Source organism: Equus quagga, chromosome 5 (assembly GCF_021613505.1).
Source record: "Equus quagga isolate Etosha38 chromosome 5, UCLA_HA_Equagga_1.0, whole genome shotgun sequence".
Taxonomy (NCBI): domain Eukaryota; kingdom Metazoa; phylum Chordata; class Mammalia; order Perissodactyla; family Equidae; genus Equus; species Equus quagga.
The window spans coordinates 66,614,767-66,640,769 of NC_060271.1; the positions used below are offsets into that span (position 1 = coordinate 66,614,767).

General features: G+C 45.0%; 2 protein-coding genes across 8 annotated transcripts in view; one reads left to right on the forward strand and one right to left on the reverse strand.

Moving 5' to 3' along the window:
* Positions 1–11,855, forward strand: part of REEP1 (receptor accessory protein 1) — a 97,207-nt gene extending 85,352 nt beyond the window's left edge. For 6 of the 7 annotated variants that reach the window (XM_046662921.1, XM_046662923.1, XM_046662924.1 and 3 more), the window contains 2 exons: positions 6,335–6,492; positions 8,760–11,855. In XM_046662921.1, coding sequence (XP_046518877.1) covers positions 6,335–6,492; positions 8,760–8,831 — 230 coding nt within the window. In that variant the 3' untranslated portion in view covers positions 8,832–11,855. The remainder of the gene's footprint in view (positions 1–6,334; positions 6,493–8,759) is intronic. The other variant, XM_046662926.1, reaches the window with a different exon arrangement.
* Positions 11,856–15,324: 3,469 nt separating this feature from the next.
* MRPL35 (mitochondrial ribosomal protein L35) lies at positions 15,325–24,753 on the reverse strand. The gene is made up of 4 exons (XM_046660070.1): positions 24,690–24,753; positions 19,986–20,175; positions 19,760–19,904; positions 15,325–15,670 (listed from the first exon to the last, which is right to left on the reverse strand). Exons 1-4 carry the CDS (start codon positions 24,730–24,732, stop codon positions 15,482–15,484), a joined length of 567 nt encoding a protein of 188 aa, XP_046516026.1. The 5' UTR covers positions 24,733–24,753; the 3' UTR covers positions 15,325–15,481.
* Between the last annotated feature and the right edge of the window lie 1,250 nt (positions 24,754–26,003).

Here is a 26,003-nt window from a genome sequence, read left to right on the forward strand (position 1 = left end):
GCTGGCATCTGATCCTGGGGCTCCCTTTCAGCTGCATGGTCTAGGGGAGGGGTCAGGAGGTTAAGTGCTTAAAACAACAACGTGTATTCTCTTAAAGTGTCTGCAGGTTAGAAATTTGGGAGCAGCTCAACCAAGTAGTTCTGGCTCAGGGTCTCTCAAGAGTTGTAGTCAACTTGTCGGCCAGAGCTGCAGTCATCTGAAGGCTTGACTGAGCTGGAGGATGCAGATGGCTCTTTTGTGTCTGTTCGCTGGAGGCCTCAGTCCCTACCATATGGGCCTCTCCAGGGCTGCTTGAGCCTCCTTACAACATGGCAGCTGACTTCACCCAGAGTGACTGGTCTAAGAGAGAGAGGGCAAGTGGGAAGCCGCAGTACCTTTAGGACCTAGTCTTTGAAGTCACACACCACCACTTCTGCCTCATTCTGTTTGTTGGGAGTGAGTCTTTAAGTCCAGCCCACACTCAAGGAGAAGGGAATTATTCTCCACCTCTTGAAGGGAGGAGTGTCAAAGAATGTATGGAGGTATTTTAAAACCACCACTGGATCGGATTTCCTTGTGCTCTGGGTGATGACACAGGAACTTACCCAGGTCCTCTCAAGTGACAAAGCCCTGCAGTTCCAGGGGGTTTGGTCCTGGTGCAGCCAAGGGAGCCCTGGTCCTGCTTTGCCACTTACTTACTAGCTGTGTAACTGTGCGTGAGTCCCTAACCACTCAGAGCCTTGGTTTCCTTATCTTAAAATAGAGATAAAGGTCCCTTGCTTCCCCACCTCACTGCACTGTTGTGAAAATGGCTATGAAAGGGCTTTTAGCAGGATGAAGGTGGTGATGATGACTATGCCTGGAGCAGCCAGGAAAACTTAGGAAGAGGGGATGAGCCTGGAGTCTCCCTGTCCTGGACAGTCCCGCAGCTGCCCTCCACGTGTGTGAAGGACGGCTTGGTGGAGCTGTGGCCACCCCGCGGTGGGCCATATTGTTCTCTCCTGACCTGCTCCTCTAACTTTCACTGGACACCTGAGGGACTAGAGAATAAGGTGCCAGACTAACGCAGCTCCCCTTTCACCCCCTTGGAGGGACTGCCTTTGGCTTAGAAGGCGACAGGGGCCGCCCGTGGCCCGCAGCTGCTGGCTGGCGTGACGGAAGAAGGAGGGGACACGTGGTGCCCTTTATTGCCTGTGCTGCCAGCGCTGTTGCCACTGAGGCACGGCAGGTCCCTCCACATCTGTGGAGAGCAGGAGGACATGACGCTGCATGATAAGAAGTTTTCTGTTTTCCTTCCGTTTCTTAATTTTTAAGGCATCTCAGTGCTAAGCTTTTTTAAGGTCTGTAGAAGACCTGGGGGTGTTGGAGGCCGTAAGCCCAGTGTGAACTGACAGTCATAGGAGCCCTGAGCAGGGGACACTGGGGACCAGCATCCCACCCTGGCTCTGATTCTAACCAGCTGTGTGTCCCTCGGGGCATCCTGGTCCACATCAGAAATGGAAAGGCATATGTATATATCAAAACATAATGTTGTACACCTAAAACTAATACAGTGTTATATGTCGATTATATCTCAATAAAAAGAAAGAAAGAAACTGAGGGACTGCAGCCTGCACCAGCTGTTTCCAGCACTGGAGGCTAACACTGGGGCGTGGTGGACGAACTGGTTCCTGGGAAACAACCACCAGTCCCAGTGGCCTCAGGCGACTGTGGTTATTTCTATCTATTCACCCTTTAAAGTTCTGAGTTTGTAAATTCCATGAGCCATTAGGAAAGCCTCTAATTCTGAGATATTGTCACTTGGGGGACCAGGGAGTGTAAAGCTGCCCTCTCCATTCTTTCCTCATGGGTTGCTCTGTGCCGCTCTCTGGGAAGCCCTTACCTCCTGAGACACCTGGTGGTTTCATAATCAGAGGCTGCATTGCCAGTGCATTTACATATAACTGCAGTTGATTGTAGGAAATTTTGTTCTCCCTGGAGTTGTGGGCCTGGGGGTTGTTGGGGAGTGAGTAGCAGGTAGGCCTCGGTGGGGACCTCAGGCTGGGGTGGCCCTGCTCAGAATCATGATCTGGGGGCCTTTGCCCCAGCCCTCTCTTTCTAGGACCCTCTTAATACCTGGGGCCCTGGAATTCCCACTCACCGCCCCAGGTCTGCTTGCAAGGAACCAGCTGACAATTCAGTCTACCCCATTTCCTTCTGTGTCGCTGGGGAAGTCCCTCCACGTGAGGCCTCAGTCCCCTCCTCTGTAGCATGGTGGGATTGAGCTAGGTGCCCCTGGGGCCCTGCCCACTCTGTCCATCCCTGCCAGGGAAGGGTTCTGGCTTGGGAAGTGTCCATACATGGTGTTGGGGGAGGTTTGTCTCACGCCCGGGGCTGGAGGCCAGCTCTCCGGCAGCGATGCCGTGAGAGGGGGTTTCAGGGTCACAGATGCTTTGGTCAGAGGGACCCTCCTGGTCCCCTGAAGTGATTTTCATCTGCATCACAGATCCCAGGAGAGCATTGTCTCCCCACTTCTGCCCATTCCTGCCCCTCTGTCGCTCTATTCCTTATTGCTTCCTGCATGTCTCTGCCTCTGTTTTTCTGTTATTCTCTTCCTCTCATGCCCACCGCCCTTTCTCCCCTCCTTTCTCCCTACCTCCCCTGAGGTAACAAAGAACTGAACTCTGTATTACTGCTTGGAATTAGTCATAGAGGTGGATTTTTTTCCTTTTTTTTTGATCAAGTGTGTGGGACATCATTGTAAAAAGCAGCCATCCCTATTTCCACTCTCTATTAAAGGAGAGACAGAGAGAATTGTGTTTTACTTGAGTGTGGCCCCGGGGCAGTGTCTTTCCTCTGACAGCAGGAGCAGCCGTTGGCTCTTAAGAGCACGTGAAGTGCGTTGCATGTACGTGTGCGTGTGCACGCATCCTTGCACGTGTGTGTGAATTTCATCTCAAAAGACCCTTCCCTAACAGAATATTCTTTTCTTTCTCCTCGGTGGCTGTCGGGGACGCGGATGTAAGTGTTCCAGACGGGTGTGCTCTTCTTCAGACACGTTTGCCGACTTCCATTAATAGCTCCCACTAATGTGTGCTGTGTGCTATGTGTTTGCTAACCTGGGGGTTGTTCTGCTGCCTGGGGGACGGGGAGGCCTAGGGCTCGGTGCAGACGATCTGCTCAGGCCTTTAAGGGCTGAGTCTCTGCCAGTTTCTCCCTCCCTGCCCTCCCCACAGAGAGAAGTGGAGGGGCCGCTTCCCAGCATGACACGATTGTTCATGCTTAATGTCAGCCCAAACCACACACTCATTCCCCTGCAGTGGAAGACAGCAGGACCCCTGCCTCTTCCTAGAGGCCACCCGGCCTTGGGCACCATGGTGGCAGCTCTCTGGGCTCCAGGCCATGGCTGCCACCATCTGAGGTTTGGAGGTGGTGGTTGTGGCCATGACTTTGCAAGAGAGACGCTCTTCCTGTACAGGTTGTGTCTGGAGGAATCAGAATATTAAGATGTGGATAGTGATACCCGCTCAGGCCTGTTGCCAGGGGTGAGGACCTATTGAGTCACACATTCTAGTTAGATCTCCAGGGAGGAGAGTGCTGAGGAGGTACACCGCTGAATTTTCTGCCCAGCCACTCATCCTCATCTTCATCCTGGTGCCCCTCTTAGTGGGACCATGTTCTGTGGGGTTTATTTCTTCATTTATACTACTCCTTGTTCCAAAAAGGATTTAAGTCCACTTGTGGAATTATAGATGATACATCAAACCAAATTAAGAAAAATGAAGCTGAGGGGAAAGAGAATAGGCAGGTAAGATGGAGTCAGAGGTGAGAAGAAAATGTAAAATGCATGCCATAGAGTTGTACACTGCCAAAGATGCTGGGCTTCCACACAGCCAGTGCAAAGAGGGGAATGCAGGTAAGAGATTCAGTGTCACAACAAAATAGCCAACCAGAGGTTCAGAGGCCCAGCTTGTCCAGAATGTTTATTCTCATGGGTCCCGAGAGTAAAGCAGAATATTACAAACAACGTTCTTGGCCAAAAACCCTCAGCGAACACAGTGACCAGCAGGATTCTTCTCTTTTTAGTAGGTTCTCTCCGTGGCTTCCTTCTAAGGCTGCTTCCAGCCCTCTGAGCTGTCCACACTCGCCTCCTTTACTCCCAGCCTCTACTGAGTTGAACACTTGTTTTCCATTCCTGCCTGGATATCTGGGTGCCCCTTGACCCATCACTCCTGGTGGGCCAGAGGGCCATTTCTTTCCTACCCTTTAGGCCCTGCTCAAGCATGCAATGGAGAACAAACTGAAAGCCATTTGGTTTCAGTCCTGAGGTAGTGGTGGTAGTCATTATTATTATTATTTTGGTAATGTGTGAGTTCGTTGCTCGGTCTCAGTGAATCCAGACTGGGTGAGTAGGCTGACTTGTTAGATGCCTGAGGATCTTGTAGTGACACTGGGCTGCCTTCTGAACCCCAGAATGATCAGTACAGGGAAAGCCGTGGACCCAGATTTACAAGGAACTGCTTATACAGAGGCACCAACTCAAACCAGTCCCCAAGCCCGCTCCAAGGATACGGGGTTTCATGCTGGGGTGGAGCTGGCCAAGCTGATTCTGCAATTTCTGCCCTGGTCTGAGGGCTTTTGGTCCTGGGCAGGTCTATCTCTTTTTTATCCTATCAGGCAGGAGTTATCTGTGCACAGAAGGAATTTCCTTTTGGATGGGTGTTGAGTTCTGATTTGGGGCAAGAGCTGAGCTCTCTGAGATGATGTAAGAATTCCACCTAGATTAGTGGACAAGTGGCCACTGTGTGCTCAGCCCTGCATCAGGTGTTCAGAGGGACTGAGGGAAGATCAGCTGTGCTCCCTTAAGCTTGGGATGCTTTCTCTTGGGCTGAGACAATGAGACTGAGAGGAGAACCAGGGCACACAGCACAAGCTACATGGTACAGATTCCAAGCGCAGGTGGGGTCACCGAGTGGGGGCCCATCAAGAGCCAGAGTATTCAGGGAGAGCTCTTTGGAGTTGCTGGTCCTCATGTTCAACAGAGGCCTAAGGGTGCAGCTGATTCAGGCAGGGGAAGGGACCAGAGGACAATCTAAACCCAAGTGCACAGGCTGGGGGATGCACACAGCAAAAAGATCAAAGATGATCTCCGACTTGGCCCTTCTGAGCAGGTCACTCCCGGCCTACAATTCAGCTTTGAAATTCTTGGTTAAGACAACTATGCTCTTGTGCTGCCTCCTGCTGGCCGTTGAGGGGCACAGCAGCAATAACTGGGAAAGCTGCTCAAGATCGGGTTCCGTTGTTAGTTTTACTCAACCCGCAGCGGGTGCTGTTATAGTCTAGCGAGTCCCCTTTGATGGCAGGAACTCATTTGATGGCTGAACATGTTTTTAGGGGCAGTAGAAAGATGAAAGAGCTCTGGTTCCTATCTGCAGGCCTCAGGGTGGTTGGACCAGATGGTCTGAGGGCCCTGTAGCTTTGTCTTCTGTGATTCTAGGTGAAAACAACGTATGAAGCATGGAAAGATGTATCTATTGGTGTCAGATAAGCCAGGTACAGGCAGGAAATATTTTATATCTCGACTAAGATAGGACCACCTGGCCGGATGACATGGAATATGCTCAGCATTTGAACACTTAAAAAATACCGTGCATTCAATGACATGAACTGATCCTGGAGCTTTTCCTGGGGATTTAATCAAGGCAGGCTAAAAGAGGAAACTTGCTGTCATTTTTGAGGGGAAGATGACTACTAGATTCTCCTCCCACTAGGTTCCTTTGCTTCTCTGGGACTCGGCCTTTGAAATGAAAAATCTGCATAGCTTTGCTGAAGGTTCTCTCTGAAGGCTTCCTGGCATTTTGCATCCTGGTTCTTAAAGAATGCTTGGAGCTGAATACACAAGTGTAATGCACTGCCAACGGTGCTTGTGTGTATAACAGAAAACTGTGCTGTTCCCTCCCTTGAAATCACTGCCACCGTCCTTTCTAGAGGAGATTGTTTCCCCGAGCATTCTTCTTGTGTGGCGTCACAGGTCTAAGCTGCAGGGTTTGACACGTCTCAATTAAGGCAGCGTCTTTCTTCTCCCAGGGGAACGGTGCCCCATCTCCCTTGGTAGCTTATCAGTAGATTCTGAAGCCTGTTCCTGTGCACAGTGCCTGACCAGTCTCACAGTTGCCCCCTCACAACCCTAGATCCCCCTGCAGTAACCCCAGAGGATGCTGGCTTCAGACACAGGGGCCTCGGCTGTCCTAACAGGCCTGGCTTGTCGTGCTGTGCGCCTAACCGTGCCCTTGCCTGCCCTTCCTCGCTCCTTTCTATGCTGATCCCTCCTCGCTGTACTTTGTCTCCTCTGTGTAGATTGTAAATGGACATTAAGTGGTTGAGGGAGATGTGAATGAGGGTGGTGTGAAGGCATGGGAGCCTCACCAGGTCCAAAACCCACTGGCGTTTTCTGACGAGGAGGAGGAGGAGGAGGACCTGCTGGATTTCATGTACAAGTATAAGGCGCCTCGAAAGACGGAGCTCCCCCTGGAGGTACACGGTGTCCGGGGCTGTGGGTTGGAGCGTGTGTTTGCACAAGGGCTTTGCCCTGGAGATCTGGGGGTCCTGGGACCTGCAGCTCTTGAGGTGCCCAGCATCTCCCGAGTGCCTGGGGTGGGAAGATCTCCCTCCCGCTAGGCACCATCTAGCTATTTGGCAAGGGGCAAAGAAGACCCTACTAATTTTACTTAGAAATAGGTGTCAAAATAAAAGTTAACAACTGCTAACCTGGGATGTGTGAGTGAAAAGCAACCCAAGTGAGTGTTTTTTGGAAGCAAAATTCAGAATCTGTTATTTGACAAGTTTTTGTAAGTAAAGCTTGTTCATTATTGTATCTCCAAGACACAGCATGGTACCTGGTTCAAAGCAGGTATTCAGAAAATGTTCTTAAAGGGGCACAGCCCTTTAAAAGGACCAAAACAATACACTTGGTATATGTACTATTGCCAGTTGTAGATGTGGATGGAGTTTTGGCAGCAGGAGGGCCAAGCCTAGAGCCTTGCGGGCTGTGCTCTGTGACCTGGGTGAGGAGTCACAAGCCTTGGGCTCAGGTGTAGGGCCAGCAGAATTGGAGGCCCCCTCATGTCGCCTCTCCTATTCCCCATCTGCTGAATACTTCAGCCTGAGAATCCATCTGAAACAAGTTGGGAGTCCCTCTGTCCACAGAGTAGAGACCCCGTGAGACTCAGGTGAGGAAATGCATTGAAAGGTTTCCCTGCTAAAACACAATGGCCTGTGGTCCCCAGTCACGCTGGTACCGAAGTTATTACCACTGCAGTATGCGTGAGTTCAGCAGATTCCTCCCCAAGGTGGGACACACGTGGGGTGATTTTGAAGTTCGAGGTTTTGATTCGAGATGTTCCGGGTTTGGACACTGCTCAAGGAGTCCATTATGGCCTGGGCAGCCCCGTGATGGGGAGAGGGGCCCAAAATATCCCAGGGCCTGAAGGTTTGTGCCAAAAGCATCCTAGGGCCTGAGGGTTTGTGCCAGTCTTGTTTTTTTTTAAAGGTGCATAACCTGCCTTCCTGTTTACTGTTAAGCAGCCTGAGGCAGTTTACTAAAACATGGGCTTCACCAATTCTTCTTTTACTCTATGTCCAGAGGTGGCTGGTAGACATTGCCTAGTCATAAAGGTGTATCATGAGGACTCAAGATGTGGAGGCCTGAGCCTTCTGTTCCCTGCTTCGTTCCCTCCCCCTCCCTTCTGTGTGCCTGCTGGGCACTGAGCTACCCTCTGTGAAATGGTGGTGAACAGGGACCTGGCCTCAGGAAGCTCATAGTGCGGTGGGGGAGACAGTGAGCTAGCACACTCTGCTTGGGTACAGAATCTTCTGATATCCTCTCATGTGCAAAACACTACGAAAACAAAGGAGGTGACAATCCTGGTTGTATGAGGTTGGGCCATGGGGCTGGGGGCTTAGGAGTGACTTTGGAGCTAGGTCCTAAAGAGGACTAGAAATAGCAAGGCAGAGAAGGGAAGAAGGAAAGGCTTCCAGTCAGAAGGAAGAGAGGTGTGAAAGGCAGTATAGAAAAAGAAGTTGAGTTCAGAGAGGTAGACAGAGATGGGATGAGGACAGGTTGGACCCAGCTGTGTGAACGCCCTTGACTACTATGCTAGGAGAAAACATTGTCCTTCTTTCATGGTAGTAGTAACTCCTGCTGTGATATGTGGGTACCATGGAAGGAGGGGTCCCTTGATAGTCATTTGCAGGGGAGATGAGATGCAACCCTCTATACTTAAGGACAGTGTTTCCCTTTGTTGAGTGGTTTTCCGTGCATTAAAGGGTTTCATATCCAGAAAGAGGACTGGAAATTTGGTGATGGAAATTTTAAGCAGGTGCCAAGAAACATCAGGCCGGTTACCAAAGGAAACAACAAAGACCAGGGGAAGAGATGGGGGACATTTTTCTCTGCTGAGTCACTTGTTAAGATCATTTTGTTCCCAAGGCAGAAAGAAGATGTGTCATCCTTCAGCACAACCATTTGCTTGGGAGATCCAGGGACTTAGGAGAGCATGAAGAAGGGCCAGGCAGTGGCCTTCTCAGTTGGCTCAGCTTCACAGAGATGCTTGGGATGGGACTCTGACTCCTGTTGTGGAAACCCAGAGTGAGGCCCCAGCCCCAGCCAGCTGACTCTCACACACGTGCATTTGGCCAAAGGAGCTGGAGGTTCTCAACACAAACCCATCTAGGTGCTATCCTCAAAAGATTCTATGTTTATGCCAAATTGAGGGATGCCTTTTTCTGTTTTTTTCTACCAGGCACCGCCTAGAATCCTTCGATCTCGCTTCAGGAAGAAAAGTACCTCATCCTTGACCACTGAAACCACGTGAGTGAGATGAGCCAACAGCAACGGATCCACAGAATGTTTCTTCTCTGCCTTAAAGAGCTACTCACTAATAACATAGAAATCCACACGCTGGTGTGCTTTGAGTGTGCAGCCTCACAGACACGGCCTTTTCTCTCTCCCCTCTTCCACTTCTTTTTTTTTCCCTTTTCTTTTCTTTCTTTGGTGGGGAGAGGCTAAAGGGAAAGGTGGTGTGTGTGGGGGGTGATCTTTAAGTCTTCTGAAGTTAGTAATTTTCCCCAGTTGGGTTATAATTAGACAGCAGTGTGTTTCTAGAACTACAAGAAGATCCCCCCAACACTGCTGAGATGTACATTTGTAATTTATTTGTTGCATACTTTGTTTTTAGTCCTGTAAATGCAAACAAAGCAATTTTTTAAAACTTTTTTGTTCTTGGTACTAATACTTTGGACTACGATGTACATACTTATGGTTTTTGGCTTAATATAATGGACTCGTAAGGGCTGCCAGAGGTTCTGATTTGTGAGAAAACTGCAAAAACAGAAGTGTAAAAAATTTTTTGACTCTAGAGAATGTCTCAGATTTGCTTGTAGAGATTCCAAATACAACTCCAGTAAAACATCCCTTTTCCTGCAGGACGATGGTCCATGTTCTTGACAGTTGTTTCATCAGTAGACCAGAGAAGTTTAGAATGAAGAGAGACGGGATTGTAGTGACAGATGAGTGTAATGAGGTCTGGGGAACAGCCTAGAATAAGAGAAGAGTCACGGAAAGCTTGTCTCTCCCTTGGACTCAGGATCAGAGCCTCCGAATCCTTTAGGGGGATTTACTATTGCCTAAGGCAGGTGGCTCACCTTTGGGAAAACTTCTTGGGGGATGTGGACTCAGAACTGTTGTGAGGAACCATTTTGAGTGCTGCAGAGTGCTTGATGAATGACTCTTTCTCCTTCAGAGTACCCAGTGCTGTGACTCCTCCACGTAGAGGAGCCTACAACCTGAGCACTTTGTTTTAGAGAACACTAAGCAAAAACCAACCAGCCAACCACAAGAAAATCAAACCTAGGACTGTGCTTTGTCTCAGATACCCTATGAAATACACCTGACACCTGTGTAACAATCAGAATGCTGGGTTCTAGAAAGGCTTCAGAGGTTGAGATCTTTACGGATCTGACTTGCTGCTCAGCAACATGGGCAGCTGTGGCTCACGCCCTCCTGTCCCCTTCTTGGCTTGTGCAGATCATGAACAAGAGAAGCCGCAAGCTCATGGGCACTCCATGTCTTAACAGACATTTTATACAAGCCCAGATCGCTTAGTAGGAGAATAAAGCACTATCTGAGGAGACTCCCTGCTTAGACTGAGAATTTTATCTGAAAAGACGAATCTGGTTTAAATAGCATTTGGGTCTGAGGCAGCTGCTCTCCCCTTGGAGAGCTGAGCTTAAATGGAGGACTCGTGTATTTGTGCTTAGAGATGGTGTTTTCTTCAGTGTAATGCATGCAGTGGTCACAACCCAGTTACTTATAATACTTGGACTGTGTTTGTTCATAGATATGCCCTGAAGACTAGAGAGTTAGTGTTATGTACCACATAGAACTGTCAACCAGCTGTAAACAGGCACAGTTAGACGTTCCATTACTGAGCTACGCGAACATACACCAGTGGTCTCTGCTGAGACATCAGCTGGATCAGAGCCACTTCAGAAAGGGTTTTTACTTGAAATTGATTCTTACTAGGTATGCGTAATTAAATCCCTTCTTCCCACGATTCCTCTGCAGGTGACTTTGTAATTTACAAAAGATTTAGGAAAATACACCTAAAAGCAGATTTGTGGTTCAGAGGGCAAAGAGAGGCTGTCTGTTCATTGTCTGTGCCCCACACCCACTGATACCTACACCCGTTAGGGAAGACAGAAAATCTGTTTGCTTCAAGCTCACTGAATAGTTTCAGAAGAAAAATATACACTTTAAAACATATTTACCTGTTAGTTGGGAGTACCCAGAATTATCAGAAACAAGTGCAGAAAAAGCTTAAGCAGCTTTTTAGCAACTTTCTTTTGCCAAAATAATAAATGCCTTTAGCAGCAGAGATTAAAATCCTATTGTGAACAAGCTATTTTCATCATTTTACAGTGGAAAATCTTAGCAAGTATAGGATATCAAGTTTGCACTCAACTATGCCAAAAACAAGTTTGAAGCACTCTACTCTCAGACATGCTGTATTATTTCTCATTCAAGAGTTAAAATATATAAAGGTATCCAAACTGCTGTCTTAATGTAAATGTAACTATTTTTCCTTCAAGTGTTGACTAGGGAGTTGGTTCCTCTCTTAAAAACACTCACTGTACAACTGAGAGCAGCTGTCATATTCCTGGCAAAATGTGTTTACTTATCCAACAAGCTGTATATTTGTGTATGGACTGACATAAAATGTGAATGCCTCAAAGTGTACACATAGTGGTGTGGTGTTCTGTCTAGAGGATATAACTGAATGTTTTTAATTTGCTGATTATAGACACAGGCTGTTTACAAAATGCTAGCTCAAAAGTCTGTGATTTTCATGTAATAACTTTGAGTTATCTGCCATTGAGCACCCGTTCTGTCTCTGAGGTGAGATGTCATGTTGTACTTACAAACTGGAGAGTTTGTCCCTCCTGGCTTTGTGTGAATAGCCTGCTCACTTCGCTGGCCTTTGAAATGTGTGTTTTCCGTAGTAAACTGTTCGTATGTTTGTGGTAATTGTGCTTGTCAACCATACCCACCATTGAGCACCTTCCTAGTTCTTCACCTTGCACAGTATTTGAAATGGTAAAGGATGTGCTTCATTCTCAAACAGCACACACAGAACAGCTGACATCCTAGATTGTGACTGTGCGTACTTCCCTAGTTTATTTCTGTAGTCCCTATAGAACGATCTGTAATAAAATAGTATACTGGACTGTGCATCAAAGGGATGTAAAATTACAGTATTCCAAAGGTTGAAGTTCTGCTGTTTTGTTACAATGCCTGATATATATCTTGAATAAAGTCTTAACATTTTTCTTTTAAAAAATATCTCTGTAATGTTGGGCTTATGAGGAAAAAGAAAATACTTTTAAAAAATGTGGAAGGTAGCAAGGACTTGAAGCTGAATGCTCATCCACTAACTGGCTTGGTACCTGATGACTTGGCCCCGTGCCTACTGCATAGAAATGTTACAAGGAAAAAAAATTAAATATCAGTGTTTTGAAAACTAGTAGATTACATAAATAAAGACTTGGTAGTATGTTTGTTTTACAAAGGTCACCAGTGGAAACTGGGCAGTTGTGAAAATAGAGTAGTTCATCTGTTACGCAGTTTAATTCTGCAAACAGATCTTTGGTGCATTGTTTTCCTTCCCGGAACCTGTTTCCTCATCTGCAAATGGGAAGGTATGTGTGCAGGTCCAAAGAGGGTAGTGCACGTGGAGGTGCACTGGGTGGTACGGACACCCTTCACGCCACTGCAGCCCTTGCCTTAAAAATAGGAACAGGCGCACGTAAGCTTCACTGGGTGGTCACAAAGACTTGGAAACTCAAAATTTGAAACATCCAAATGAAACGCTCATTTTCTTTGCCTTTATAGTTCTGCATGTTTGACATGAGGAATGTAAAATAAAGCAGCAGCAGACAGAGCAGCAGATTCAGAGGACGGAAAAGGAGGAGATGGAAAGAAAGGCTGAACAGCCACTCATTCATTCATTTACTGAGCCAAGGCTAACGTCAACAGCACTGAGAGTAACCAGGTTTAAGAGCTGACAAGTAACAGAACAGCAAAGTTCTAAAACTTAAAAGCAGACTTGGTGTGGCGTCCAGAAGTATTTAGCATTTAGAGTGCTCGCTTACAGTCACTTGTTGATTTAGATATGAATTTTCATATGCTCTTAGAAGACTCAGAGGAATACACAGGTTTCCAAGGAGCCAGACCTGGGTTCTGTGACTTATTAGCTATATGTTTGTTTAACTTCTATAAGCCTTCGTTTCCTCAAATCTAAACTAGGGATAAATAATCTCTCCTTTGCAAGGTTGGCATGAGGATTAGCAGTTTTATAGAGACATGCCCATCCCTGTGCTGGACATAGTAGGTGTTCAATAAACTATACTTTTACAGATACTTCAATGTCATTTGGGTAGACCCTTTAATTTAATGAAAGATGTTTTGTTGTCAAGCTATAAAATCAGTGTTGATGATAAGCCCTGCTACCCACAAAACAAAAATCATATAAATGAAAAGTCCCTTCCCCTAACTCGTGTACCCGTCAGCCCGTCTTCCACAGTTCAGCTCTGGATGCCGAGGCCCGGCTGCCCGTCCTTGTCTCTACCTCTCTTGTCCCCGGCCTAGAGGAGAAACCAAGGGGCCCTGAGGCCCCTATAACAGAGAACCTTGTTGTCCATATTTGCACTAGAGAAGGCACGGAGGCGGTGGGAAAGTGTCCTCCTCCTCAACTTCTCCAGGCACCAGTTCCATCTGCTAGCAGGGCTGAGTGGGAGAGGGCAAGAGCCACGCAGGTGGGAAATGATGTGCGAGCCTAGTAAGTGGTTGGCTTCTGCCATCTCAGAAGTATGAGGAAATGAAAACCCATCAAAACAGAATGCCCTTCCATGCTTCGGGCTCTTACATCTCAAATCAAATGTCTGTGCTTTATTAATTGGTCCCATAAATAGACACACACTTGGTCTTCTAGTTTTAGAACACTCATTGTCACCCCTTTTCCTTTTAATGAACACACGCTGGTTTCAAGGAATTCCTCTAACAATCCTAGGCTGACAAACCACAGAATTTCACATTATCTTGTACCTTATTCTCTTAAGAACAGAGGAACTTCATCTTACCATCAACTATTATATTAAAGGATTTGAAGCAGTACTTGAGGTGTAATTCTATTTAATGATGGTTTTTCAACCAGGCAGAGTGCTGTGCTGTTTGAAAATGCTACCAGAGTCATGTGGGAAGCATTTTCAAACAACAGAGATGACTGGAGGGAGAGCTGAGAACCAGTGCCCTAGACTGTACCCACTCAGCTCCATCTCCCTCAGTGCCTCTTACCTGACCCTCTTCAGGTAAACAGTGCTAAACTAGCATCATTTCTAAAATGATTGAGGTGATTTTCTCCCTTACTTTCTGCAATGTATCTTTGGAAAATTTTGGAAAAAGTTTATCTTCAAAATTAAAAAATATGAAATCTCGAGAGGATAAACGAACTTTTAAAAAATACAGTTATCTTTCAATTCTTGGGTAAAAAGTCTTATTAGTCTTCATTTATACCGCCTCTTCTGTTTCATGAATGGGCGTACTGAAAGGCTATTTTACTTACTCTTCTCTTCATAAAAAATCCTGTTCCAGTAAACTAAGTGAGAACTGTCATGAACACAGGAACCCAGTGGAACTAGCTGTGCCGCCAGCCCATGCTCGCCCCTAAATGAAACTGCTCACATAACCACGTGTCGTTCTACACAGACCTCTAACACAACCAAGTGGGCCGGGTGGGCTCCTGACCTAAGAACAGCAATCTCTGTACGCTGGTCAGCGACCCCTAATGAGACCTGGTATAAAGAGATAAGCTGGCCCAGTTAGAGGCTCTTGGCAATTAGAGACTGGAGATGGGAGCTGAGGGTCATGATGTAGAAAAGAACCTCAAAGGTGCAAGCTAGAGTTACTAGGAGGCAGCGGAAATCAAGAGTGAGCAAAAGCTGTGAATTAGAGAAGTTGGTGAGGAGAGAGAGAATGGAGCCAGGACTGTAAAAAGAACTGAGTCACATGCACAGCAGACCTAAAGCCTAAAGCCCCAGCATTTCCTGCTGCGGAGGCCCCTGGGGGTGACTTGGATCTGGGATCACCCACAACTTCCGCTCTTCCTGAGGGCTGGGGGTAGTTCTGGGTGGGAGATGGGGGTGGTGAGGTAGCTCCTGAGTCCCCAAGTACGTAACCTTAAAATAATGTCATACTGCTTGAGCTAACTTGTTAGCAATACAGTCTTTTTATGTCTGTCCTAACTTGACATTCCTTGCAACTAAATAAGCCTAATTGGAACAACTAGTTAAGCCATTACCATCTGTTAAAAATAATCAGAGGCTGGCCTGCTGGCGTAGTGGTTAAGTTCGCATGCTCTGCTTCGCCAGCCTGGGGTTCGTGGGTTTGGATGCTGGGTGCGGACCTACATGCTGCTTATCAAGCCACACTGTGGCAGCATCCCACATACAGAGGAAGATTGGCACAGATGTTAGCTCAGGGCCAGTCTTCCTCACCAAAAAAAGAGGGGGGCTGGCCCCACAGCTAAGTGGTTAAGGCCATGCATTCCGCTTCGGCAGCCCAGGGTTCACCAGTTCAGATCCTGGGCACAGACCTACGCACCGCTCATCAAGCCATGCTGTGGTGGCATCCCACATAGAAGAACTAGAATGACCTACAACTAGGATGTACAACTATGTACTGGGGCTTTGGGGAGCAAAAAAAAATTTTTTTAACTTCTATTTCCCTGAACAAATCTGGAAATGTTTAATCCATTAAGTTTTAAAACTTTGGTAAGTTTAATGTTGGTATTATATGTTTCCATATCAGTTGGTACAATTTACGTCAAGTTTTATACTATTTCACTTTTGCAAAGACATCATATACACAAAGATACACATTCAACAACTGGGAAATCATAAAACTTCTGATCTATACTTTCAGGTTTGTCCGATCATGATACTTCTGATAAGGATCATCAGCATACCAGTTTCGCCTCTTCCAGAAGGACGTTGTCATTTTATCTAAGAGCTTACTCTGAGTTTTATTGCAGAACACAAACTCCCTTAAGCGTCTTTTTCTTGCAGTCGTCTTTTTCCATAATTTTTTCTTATAACCAGCCTGTTAGATAATATTAGAAAGACATTTAGAACATTCTATCATATAGGAAACAGATATCGTCATTACTTATGGTTTATAGGTCCAATGGGAACAAAGACCAGACCTTCATGGGAGCTAGTAGGTTTTTCAGAAAGATGTCATTCTCAATGCGGGGTAGATAGAGAAAGATGTGTTGTTTAAAAAAGAAATACTGGGGCTGGCCCAGAGGTGTAGTGGTTAAGTTCGCACGCTCCACTTTGACAGCCCAGGATTTGCATGTTTGGATCCGGGGTGCAGACCTAGCACCCCTTGTCAAACCACACTGTGGCGGCATCCCACATAAAACAGAGGAAAATTGGCACAGAGGTTAGCTCAGCGACAGTCTTCCTCAAGCAAAAAGGAAGATTAGCAACAGATGTTAGCTCAGGGCCAATCTTCCTCACGCACACAAAAAGAAATATTAATAATTTCATATTTTGAAAAAAGATTATTTAAATTAAAACCACAGAAAATAAGCTAAATAAATCTTTGTGGCTGGTGAAGTACAGGGTAATGATATATAAGTATAATAGCTAACTTTATATGCATTACTTTATTATCTCTTTGACAACCTTCAACAACAACAAATTATTATTCTCATTTTACAGATTAAAGAGAAACAGCCATTGATTAGAGAAGGTAAGTAGCAGAGAACTACTAAGAGAACTAGTAAGAGTTCTTACTAGTCAGAGAACTAGTAAGAGTTCTTAACCACTACACTACTATTTTTCCTAATGTGGAGGAGGATGAAGGGTACACCAGCTAGGTTTGTAACATTTATGTTCATTTAAGGGGTTAAGAGTTACAAGGGCTGAGAAGCACAGTTCTCAAATACATTGCTTCATTTATTCCTTTCACACACTAGGGATCAATTTCTATAGTAAGTAATTTTCTAAGGAATAATGAATACAGTACAATATTATTAGGAGTGGTGAAGGAACGGTTAACCCACATGTCTAACCCAGGACTGCCATATACACCATCCACACATCACTGATTTTGAAGAATTTTTGAAGAAACAGAAAATTAGACTGAATATAAAAACCGTAATCATAGCCTGTTTAAAGTAGAAGAGACCTTAGCTACCACCCAGGTTAATGCCTAGCTAAAACACACAGTATGTTACAGGGGAGGTGAGACTAGAATCCAAGCTATTGAAAGAGCCTTGGGTCCTTTCCAGCCATGGGCTCTTTCGGGCACCACACTAATTGAACAAAACCACAGCTCTCTGCTGAGAAGTGCTTTGGGTTTCTGCCATGCCTTAGTGTCATCACTGTGACCAGCAACTGCTATAGTACAGTGATGCTCAGATATAATGAAAGCTTATCAAAAAGTTCTGGTTTAAAATGCCAGAGACTAGATTTTTACTATTCATTGCTTACAATTTTAATTGAAAGATTCAAACCAAAATCCCCATGTTTGTGTAAAAGCTTTCTAGTTTGCAAGCCAGACTGGGTCCCTGTGGATCTCTGACTTAAGACAGCTAATTTGCTGTCCTAGCCAGCCCTGGTGGTCTAGTGGTTAAGATCCAGTGCTCTCACTATTATAGCCCAGGGTTCATTTCCCAGTCAGGGAACCACACCACCCATCTCTTGGTTGTTGTACTATGGTGGCTGCGTGTTGCCGTGATGCTGAAAGCTACGCCACTAGTATTGCAAATACCAGTGGGGTCACCCTGCTGGACAGGTTCAGCAGAGTTTCCAGACTAGCACAGACTAGTCAGAAGGACCTGGCCACCCACTTCTGAAAAAACCGGCCACAGAAACCCCATAAATAACAGCAGAGCATTGTATGATACAGCGTGGGAAGGTGAGAGGATGGCACTAAAAGACCAAGCAGGTTCCGCTTTGCTCTACACAGGGCTGCTAGGAGTTGGAATCAACTAGATGACACTAACAACAATTTGCTGTCCTGCCTACCATGACCAGTATCCTCTCAAGATTATTCTGTGGAATGTAACCACTGTGAAAATGCTTGAAACTTTTTAGACAATCTCTAGGTTCAGAAATGGCAAGGAAGAAATAAACAATAAAAATTAGGGGGGCCAGCCCCGTGGCCGAGTGGTTAAGTCTGCACGCTCCACTTTGGCGGCCTAGGGTTTCCCCGGTTCGGATCCTGGGCACGGACATGGCACTGCTCATCAGGCCATGCTGAGGCAGCATCCCACATAGCACAACTAGAAGCACTCACAACTAACATATACAACTATGTACTGGGGGGCTTTGGGGAAAAAAAGAAGATTGAAAAAAAAAGATTGGCAACAGATGTTAGCTCAGGTGCCAAAAGGTAAAAAACAATAAAAATTAGGGATATGTGGATGAAAGTGTGCTGCAGAAAACACTTTCAGTTTTTATACATTAATATAAATTAACCCACCCAGATCTTCTTAAAATTAGGTTTTGATGAAGTAAGCCATTCAGCATACGGAATACGTTTTGGGGCCCTGGATGGGGACTAGGTATTATGACTGAAGAATTTGATCAGGTTCCTTACAATACGAGGATTTCAGGGCCCAATAAAAGGGACGTGGAGGGGCTGGCCGTGGCTTAGTGGTTAAGTTTGGCATGCTCTGCTTTTGCAGCCCGGGTTTGGTTCCCAGATGTGGCCCTACACCACTCATCCATGGCCATCTGTGGCAGTGACCCAAATACAAAATAAAGAAAGACTGGCACAGATGTTGGCTCAGGGCAAATCTTCCTCAGCAAAAAAAAAAAAAAATGTGGAAAGGCAGGCAAGGAAAACTACCCATTTCATTTTATCTAGGGCCAGATGAGGACCTGGAAATAATTAGTATGATAACAAAGGGAAGGAAATGTTTCCAATGGTCTAAAATTCACAAAATTCTAAACAAGTTATACTTAGTTCAGCTACTTAGGGATTACAAGAGCTTCTACTGACCAGTGTAGGAAACTAACTATAGTCATGTGTCACTTAATGACAGGGATATACTCTGAGAAATGTGTTGTTAAGTGATCTGGTTGTTATGTGAACATCACAGAGCATACTTACACAAACCTAGATGGTACAGCCTACTACACACGTAGTCCATAGGGTACTGATCTTATGGGACCACTATCGTATATGCAGTTGACCAAAATGTCATTATGTGGTGCATGACTGTACCAATTGTTCCAATGAAGAAATGAGCTGAGAGTTCCAATCAACCTATTTATCTACAAATTTAGGATTGTTTATAAGATTGGGGATAATCCTTTCAACCTTTTAAATAGTGAGAAAGTTCTACCAATTATTTATTTTATTTTTACAGACAAATTTTGATCTTTAAAGAATCATTTCTTAACTTCTAAGTAGTAAAAGGGAATTAGGATTTGAATAGTTATCAAAACTCAAAGGTGGTTCTGCAAAACTCTGGTCTTCAGCTGCTTTCTAATTATTAGCTACTCTGTTTCTGTGAGTAAGGATATGAATGAAAAAGCCCACATTCACACTCACAACACGTGTTATGGGAGAGGACAGAGCAGTAATGTGTCAGAGTCTCCCTTGGAGGCTGTGGTCGTTGGCCAAAGTAGTATTAGAGTTCTGTCTGATATGGTCACCAGGCATACACACCAATGGAGAGAAAAGCTTATAAAGTTAAAAAAAAAAAGTGTATGTGGGATTAATGTTCTGCCATAAAGATTAAACCACCTGGAGAATCCAATCCAAGGCAAGCTGAAAAGCTCTTCAGTCCCCACATCTGAGCCACACGGCAGCAGGCTGCTCCACTGCTGTAACACTCTAGGCTTAACCAGAGCCCCCTCCCCCCAGGTTATTACACTGCGGGTTTCAAAGGGCTTCAGGTACCCATCAGATAAGCCAGACATGTACAAGACTTCAGATGAGCCTGTCCTACAGTGAAGACCTTTGCTGTTGGAACACTATTTTGTCTTATGAATGCTTAAACGTGTTTTCTTCACGTGGATTCGCTTACATGAAGAGATGCCCACCAGCACAGCTCTGTAAAAGTTATCGGTAAAACAGGAGGAAGATATGTCAGTGAACAGGCTAATTCTGCCTCACTCTCATCTGCTCACACTCCTTTTTCACTCAAGTAACAGTGTGAAGACTCACCTTCCTCCGTAGCCACAGGCCAGAATGAAGTCGAAGAAACCTATAGATGACAGCTTTCACAGTCTTTCTCTTGCCTTTTCGCGAACTGAAGTAGGTTACAGTTCTGACTGGCAGCTTCAGGATATTTGGAAGCAAGGGGGCCACTCTAAAACATATTTAAAAAATTTAAATTTAGCAATAAATTTCAGAAATGTTGTCCCGTTCTGTTCACTGAAATATATTCTACCTATTGAAGACTGTTGCAGTATGCCCGCATGTCAGGTTTCTGACACATGTGATGAGTCTGGGAGCAGAGGAAACAACCAGTGTCTGAAGAGGACTAAAATGTCGGGTGGACAGTGCAGAACCGAGACAGGCATTCTTGGCACAGTTTCGATAGGCTGAAGACGCCAAAACATTCAGGGGCCGTAAGATTCCTGTTAAGAGAGAGAAGCATACAAGCTCAACATGAAGCTCCCAAATATGCATACGGACATTTAAAATTGAGTAATGTATCAAAGCAACCAAGTGTTTACATAATTAACGTGTCCTGAACGTGAGACTCACTTGTGGAACTCCTGACCAACTTTACTGAGGTGCAACCTACATACCACAGAATTACCCATTTCTGTACAATTGAATGCTTTTTAGTAAATTTAGACAGATGTGCAACCATCACCACAATCCAGTCTGACGTGTCCTAGTTTTATGCTCAACAGTAGGGAACAAAATAAATGTAACAGTAATTCCCACCTGCCAGATCTTATACCCTGATGAGACAGACCCTACCACATGCTGCCACGGCAGGGCAGAGACACGAAAGCCTGAAAACTCCATGGAGAGACAACAGAGTGGCAAGAAAAGGATTCATACAGAGGAGAGGAAGATTGGCATAGATGTTAGCTCAGGGCCAGTCTTCCTCAGAAAAAGAGGCGGATTGGCAGCAGTTAGCTCAGGGCTAATCTTCCTCAAAAAAAAAAGAAAGAAAAAGAAAAAAAAAAGGCAAGGAGGCTGAAACAAATTCATGACATTTGGCGTGGCCACTGGACCTGCCAGAGGCTGAGTACCGCCTGCCCAACTGTACTGGAGCTGCCAGGGGAGAAGCAGTGAGAGATAAGGCGGGCAGATCACGGACGGCACAGACGTGTGGACAAAACAGTCGTCTTTATCTGTCCTGGACACTATTGCCAGACTAAGAGGGCAAGGCTGCAAAGCAGACTCACTCAGAGCCGTGACTCCACTCGTAGACTCTGATCGACTCTAGTACGAGACTTGAGAATGTGCCCCTTGGAAAAGCTCCACAGGATGATGGAAATGTCCCAAAACTGCACTGTAGTGATGGTTGCACAACTCACTAAATTTACAAAAAATCATCTAATTGTACACATAAAACAGGTAATTTTGTGGTATATAAATTATACCTCAGTGGTTGGTTAAAAAAAGAAACTCCAGGGACCAGCCCGGTGGTGCAGCGGTTAAGTTCGCACATTCCACTTCAGCGGCCTAGGGTTCACCAGTTTGCATCCCGAGTGCGGACATGGCACCACTCATCAAGCCATGCTGTGGTAGGCATCCCACATATAAAATAGAGGAAGATGGACATGGATGTTAGCTCAGGACCAGGCTTCCTCAGCAAAAAGAAGAGGATTGGCAGCAGATGTTAGCTAATCTTCCTCACAAAAAAAGAAAAGAAACTCCAGAGGTGAGTCTGATGCTCAGCCAGGGCTTAGAACCACTGCTTTACTGTCCACTGCCTGATTTCACATAACAAATGAGGGGCAGTGTGGTGCAGAAGAGAAGTGCCAGTGTTTGAGTCAGACTGTTTGGGTTCATATTCTAGCTCTACTACTTACTAGCTGTGTGACCATGGGCAAGTTACTTAACCTTTCTGTGCCCCAGTTTCCTCAAATTTAAATGAGGTTAATCGTAGGGGAGGTAATGAGATAAAACATGTAAGGTGCTAGGAAGAGTGCTTGGCACAGAAAAAACATTTAATGAATGCTAAGAGTACATAATAAAAACATGCTGAGGAATGCTTAGCAAAGATGGTATAATGTTAACAAGTGGCAGAAGGAAGACAATACTTAAAACCTTTATTCTGCTTTTCTGTTTTCCATCAAAGATAATTTTCAAACTGAAAAAGGTCGCATAAACATTAACGAGTTAGCTGAAATTTAAGATTCAAGACACTGGTGAGAGAGCCCTTACACCGGGCCCTTTGCAAGTCAAGTTCTCTACTCAAGGCCAGCATTCGAGTCTCCAGGTATAAATAATTTATACCTGAAAGAATTGAAAATATTTGCAGACATGCTTACAAGCCAGGAGGCAACCTTTGAAAGATTAAGTCAATCGAAGAGGAAGATTATAGACAAGAAAATGTCCTAATTTCCATGGGTCATCAGAGCTTGATATGTCTCAGTTAAGAAATAAAAACCAAAAACTTTCAGAAATTCTTGAAAACCAGCCCTGAAGGAAGTGAGCAGATAGAGTCTAGAACATATAAATGGGTAAACTACCGGCTCATCTGTAGGAGAAAATGTTAGAATGGATAAATAAATAGGAAGTGCACAGGAAAAAAAACATATTGTCAACTGACAGTGAAATGTTCCTTAAAAACAACTCCATTTTGGGGTCAGCCCGGTGGCACAGCGGTTAAGTGTGCACATTCTGCTTCTGTCAGCCCGGGGTTCGCCGGTTTGGATCCCGGGTGTGGACATGGCACCCCTTGGCACGCCATGCTGTGGTAGGCGCCCCACATATAAAGTAGAGGAAGATGGGCATGGATGTTAGCTCAGGGCCAGTCTTCCTCAGCAGAAAGAGGAGGATTGGCAGCAGATGTTAGCTCAGGGCTGATCTTCCTCAAAAGGAAAAAAAAAAGACAAGGACAATAAATTCAAGTTGAGGAAAATAAGAACTTCTTTTCATCAAAAGATACTTTTTTTTTTTTTTTAAATATTTAACTTTTTTTTTTTTTTTAAGATTTTATTTTTTCCTTTTTCTCCCCAAAGCCCCCCCCGGTACATAGTTGTATATTCTTCGTTGTGGGTCCTTCTAGTTGTGGTATGTGGGACACCGCCTCAGCGTGGCTTGACGAGCAGTGTCATGTCCGCGCCCAGGATTCGAACCAACGAAACACTGGGCCGCCTGCAGCAGAGCGCGTGAACCTAACCACTCGGCCACGGGGCCAGCCCCCAAAAGATACTTTAAATAAACTAAAAAGGCAAGCCAGAGTGGGATATTAGAAGCACACTTAAATGAGAAAGGACACATATAAAGAACTACTATAAATCAATAAGACAAACAACTTAATAGAAAAATGGGGAAAATATTTAAGTGGATATTTCATAAAAGAAATTCAAATGGCCAATACACATGTGTAAAGATATTCTGGCTCAGGGATATGCTATTTAAACCACGCTGAGACACCACTAAATACCCACTGGTTTGACAAAAATGTGTAGGTCTAACAATACCAACTGTTGGTGAGGGTGTGGAGCATACAGTGCCGGGGCGACTTTAAATAAGCACATCACTTTGGCAGTATCAGGTAATGCTGAACATATACATACTCTCTGAGCACTTCCACAGCTAGTTTTCTATGCACACACACACAGCTTAGAGAAATTCTTGCACTCATGTACCAGGACACAAGGTCAATCAGCTTTGTATCTAATTGCCCCAAAATGGAAACACCCAAATGCCCATCAATAGCAAACTGGAGAACTGTGGGGTGTTCACACAGAAACTATTAAACAGCAATGAGAAAGCACTACAGCTACATTAAAAAAAAAAATGAATGAATTTCACGAAGTAAAAGAAGACACAAGAGTACAAACTGTGTGATTCCATTCATGTATAGTACGTAACAGGTGGAACTAAACAATGTTACATAGAGATGCTCACGTAGATGTTAAAACTGTTACAGGAGAAAAAACAAGCTAAGAATAAAATGAAGATAGTGTTTATATTTGGCGGAAATGGGGAATTTTGATTGGGGAGGCACACAGGGGTGGAGAAGAGGCTCCTGGTAGTGTTCCATGTCCTGACCTGGGTGTTAGTTATACGGATGTTTGCTTCAGAGTTATTTGTGAAGCCACTCATGTATGTTACATAAATTTCTCTTTATGTTATATTTCACAGTTTAAAAATAGCCCACATAAACAAGCTATTCTGAAACAGTTGGAAAATTTACATCGCAGGTTTTTTCTTATTTCCACTCTTCTTCCACAGAATTTTATCCTATTTTGTATGAAAGTAATTTACTGATAATCTTATCATATTTGAATTGATCTTTAACTTTTTGCAAAAGCCCTTAGAGTGAAGGCAACTTAATTTAGTTACTTCACTCCTGTCACCTCTCTCAGTCAAAAATCCTTATGCCTGCCGGGGGCTGAGCGCACAAGACAGCCACATTCCCTGCACGTTGTGAATCTCCCGCGTACGAGCTTACGACGCATATGCCAGGCGCTACGCAAAGCCCTATATGTGCGCGAGCTCATTTAGTCCTCAGGCAGATGGTATTATCCCCATTTTGGAGTTGTAGAACCTGAAATTCAGAGAAATTAAGTACCTTTTCAAGGTCAAAGGTCGTGAGTGGCGGGTCCTTGACTCTAAATCAAAAAGTCAGGTGGGACTTGTCTGTCTCCTCGCCCCCTCCGCCCCAGTTCCTCTGATCTGTTTTATGGGGAAGGCTTCTGGGGAAGGCTAGGAGCCGGTAGAGAAGCAGAAACTGCGGGACGCGCGAGTTCGCGAGGCTCCAAGTCTCGGGGATCTCCGGGGCCGGCGGCCGAATATAGGCCACCCTGGAGAAATTTTGGAACCCTCTGGCCTCACATAACGACCCTCTCCCCTTTTTTTTCCCCTGTAAACCTCCACGCTAAACGCCCACTGTATCCTGCGCCAGTCCCCCCTTCTGAGAGGGCAAAAATCGAGCGCGTCGCTTTCTACTGACCTGACGCAGCTCTCACGGCACCGGCAAAAGCAGGGGCCGCCATCTTGCTACCCCGTCCTACGGCAGCCGCATTGGGTCTAAAAGCTTCAGGGCAAAGGGGCATCAAGGAAAGTAATTCCGGTGGAGTCAGGGAAGGGGAAAAAAAATGAACAAAGGAATGGTTAAGCTAACCTGTATTGAATGTCTTCTATATGCCTTCACCTTCATCGCTGTAAAACAAGTACCTATACAATACTGCCTGGCATATAGTGGGATCTCAATAAACTTTTACTGAACATTTGATTAAAAGATCTATTTAGGAAAAATATCTGTGCAGATTTTTTGCCCATTTTTTAATTGGGTGGTTGGTTTTTTTGTTATTGAGATGTATGAATTCTTTGTATATTTTGGGTGTTAACCCCTTATCTGATATATGGCTTGCAAACATCTTCTATCAATTGTTAGGTTGTCTTTCCGTTTTGTTGATGGTTTCCTTTGCTGTGCAGAAGCTCTTTAATTTGATGTAGTCACATTTGTTTATTTTTTCTATTGTTTCCCTTGCCTGGTCAGACATAGTATTTGAAAAAATGCTGGTAAGACCCATGTCAAAGAGCGTACTGCCTATGTTTTTTTCTAGAAGTTTTATGGTTTCAGGTCTTACATTCAACCAACAGGCACATGAACAGATGTTCAACACCATTAACTATCAGGGAAATGTGAATCAAAACTACAATGAGATATCACCTCACTCCGGTCAGAATGGCTATAGTTAACAAGACAGGAAACAACAAGTGTTAGAGAGGATGTGGAGAGAAGGGAACCCTCGTACACTGCTAGTGGGAGTGCAAACTGGTGCAGCCACTATGGAAAACAGTATGGAGTTTCCTCAGAAAATTAAGAATAGGTCTGCCATATGATCCAGCTATTCCACCGCTGGGTGGAATAGAACTTGAAAACACAAATGCATAAAGATACATGCATCTTTTATGTTCATTGCAGCGTTATTCACAATAACCAAGACTTGGAAGCAACCTAGGTGCCCACCAAGGGACAAGAGGATAAAGATGTGGTAAGTATACACAACGGAATACTACTCAGCCATAAGAAATGATGCAATCTGGCCATTTTTGACAACATGGATGGAACTTGAGGGCATTATGCTATGTGAAATGTCAGAGGGAGAAAGTCAAATATCGAATAACTTCACTCATAAGTAGAAGATAAAAATAACAACAGGGGCCGGCCGGGAGGCACAGCAGTTAAGTTCACATATTCTGCTTCGGTGGCCGAGGGTTCGCTGGTTTGGTTCCCGGGTGTGGACCTAGGCACTGCTTG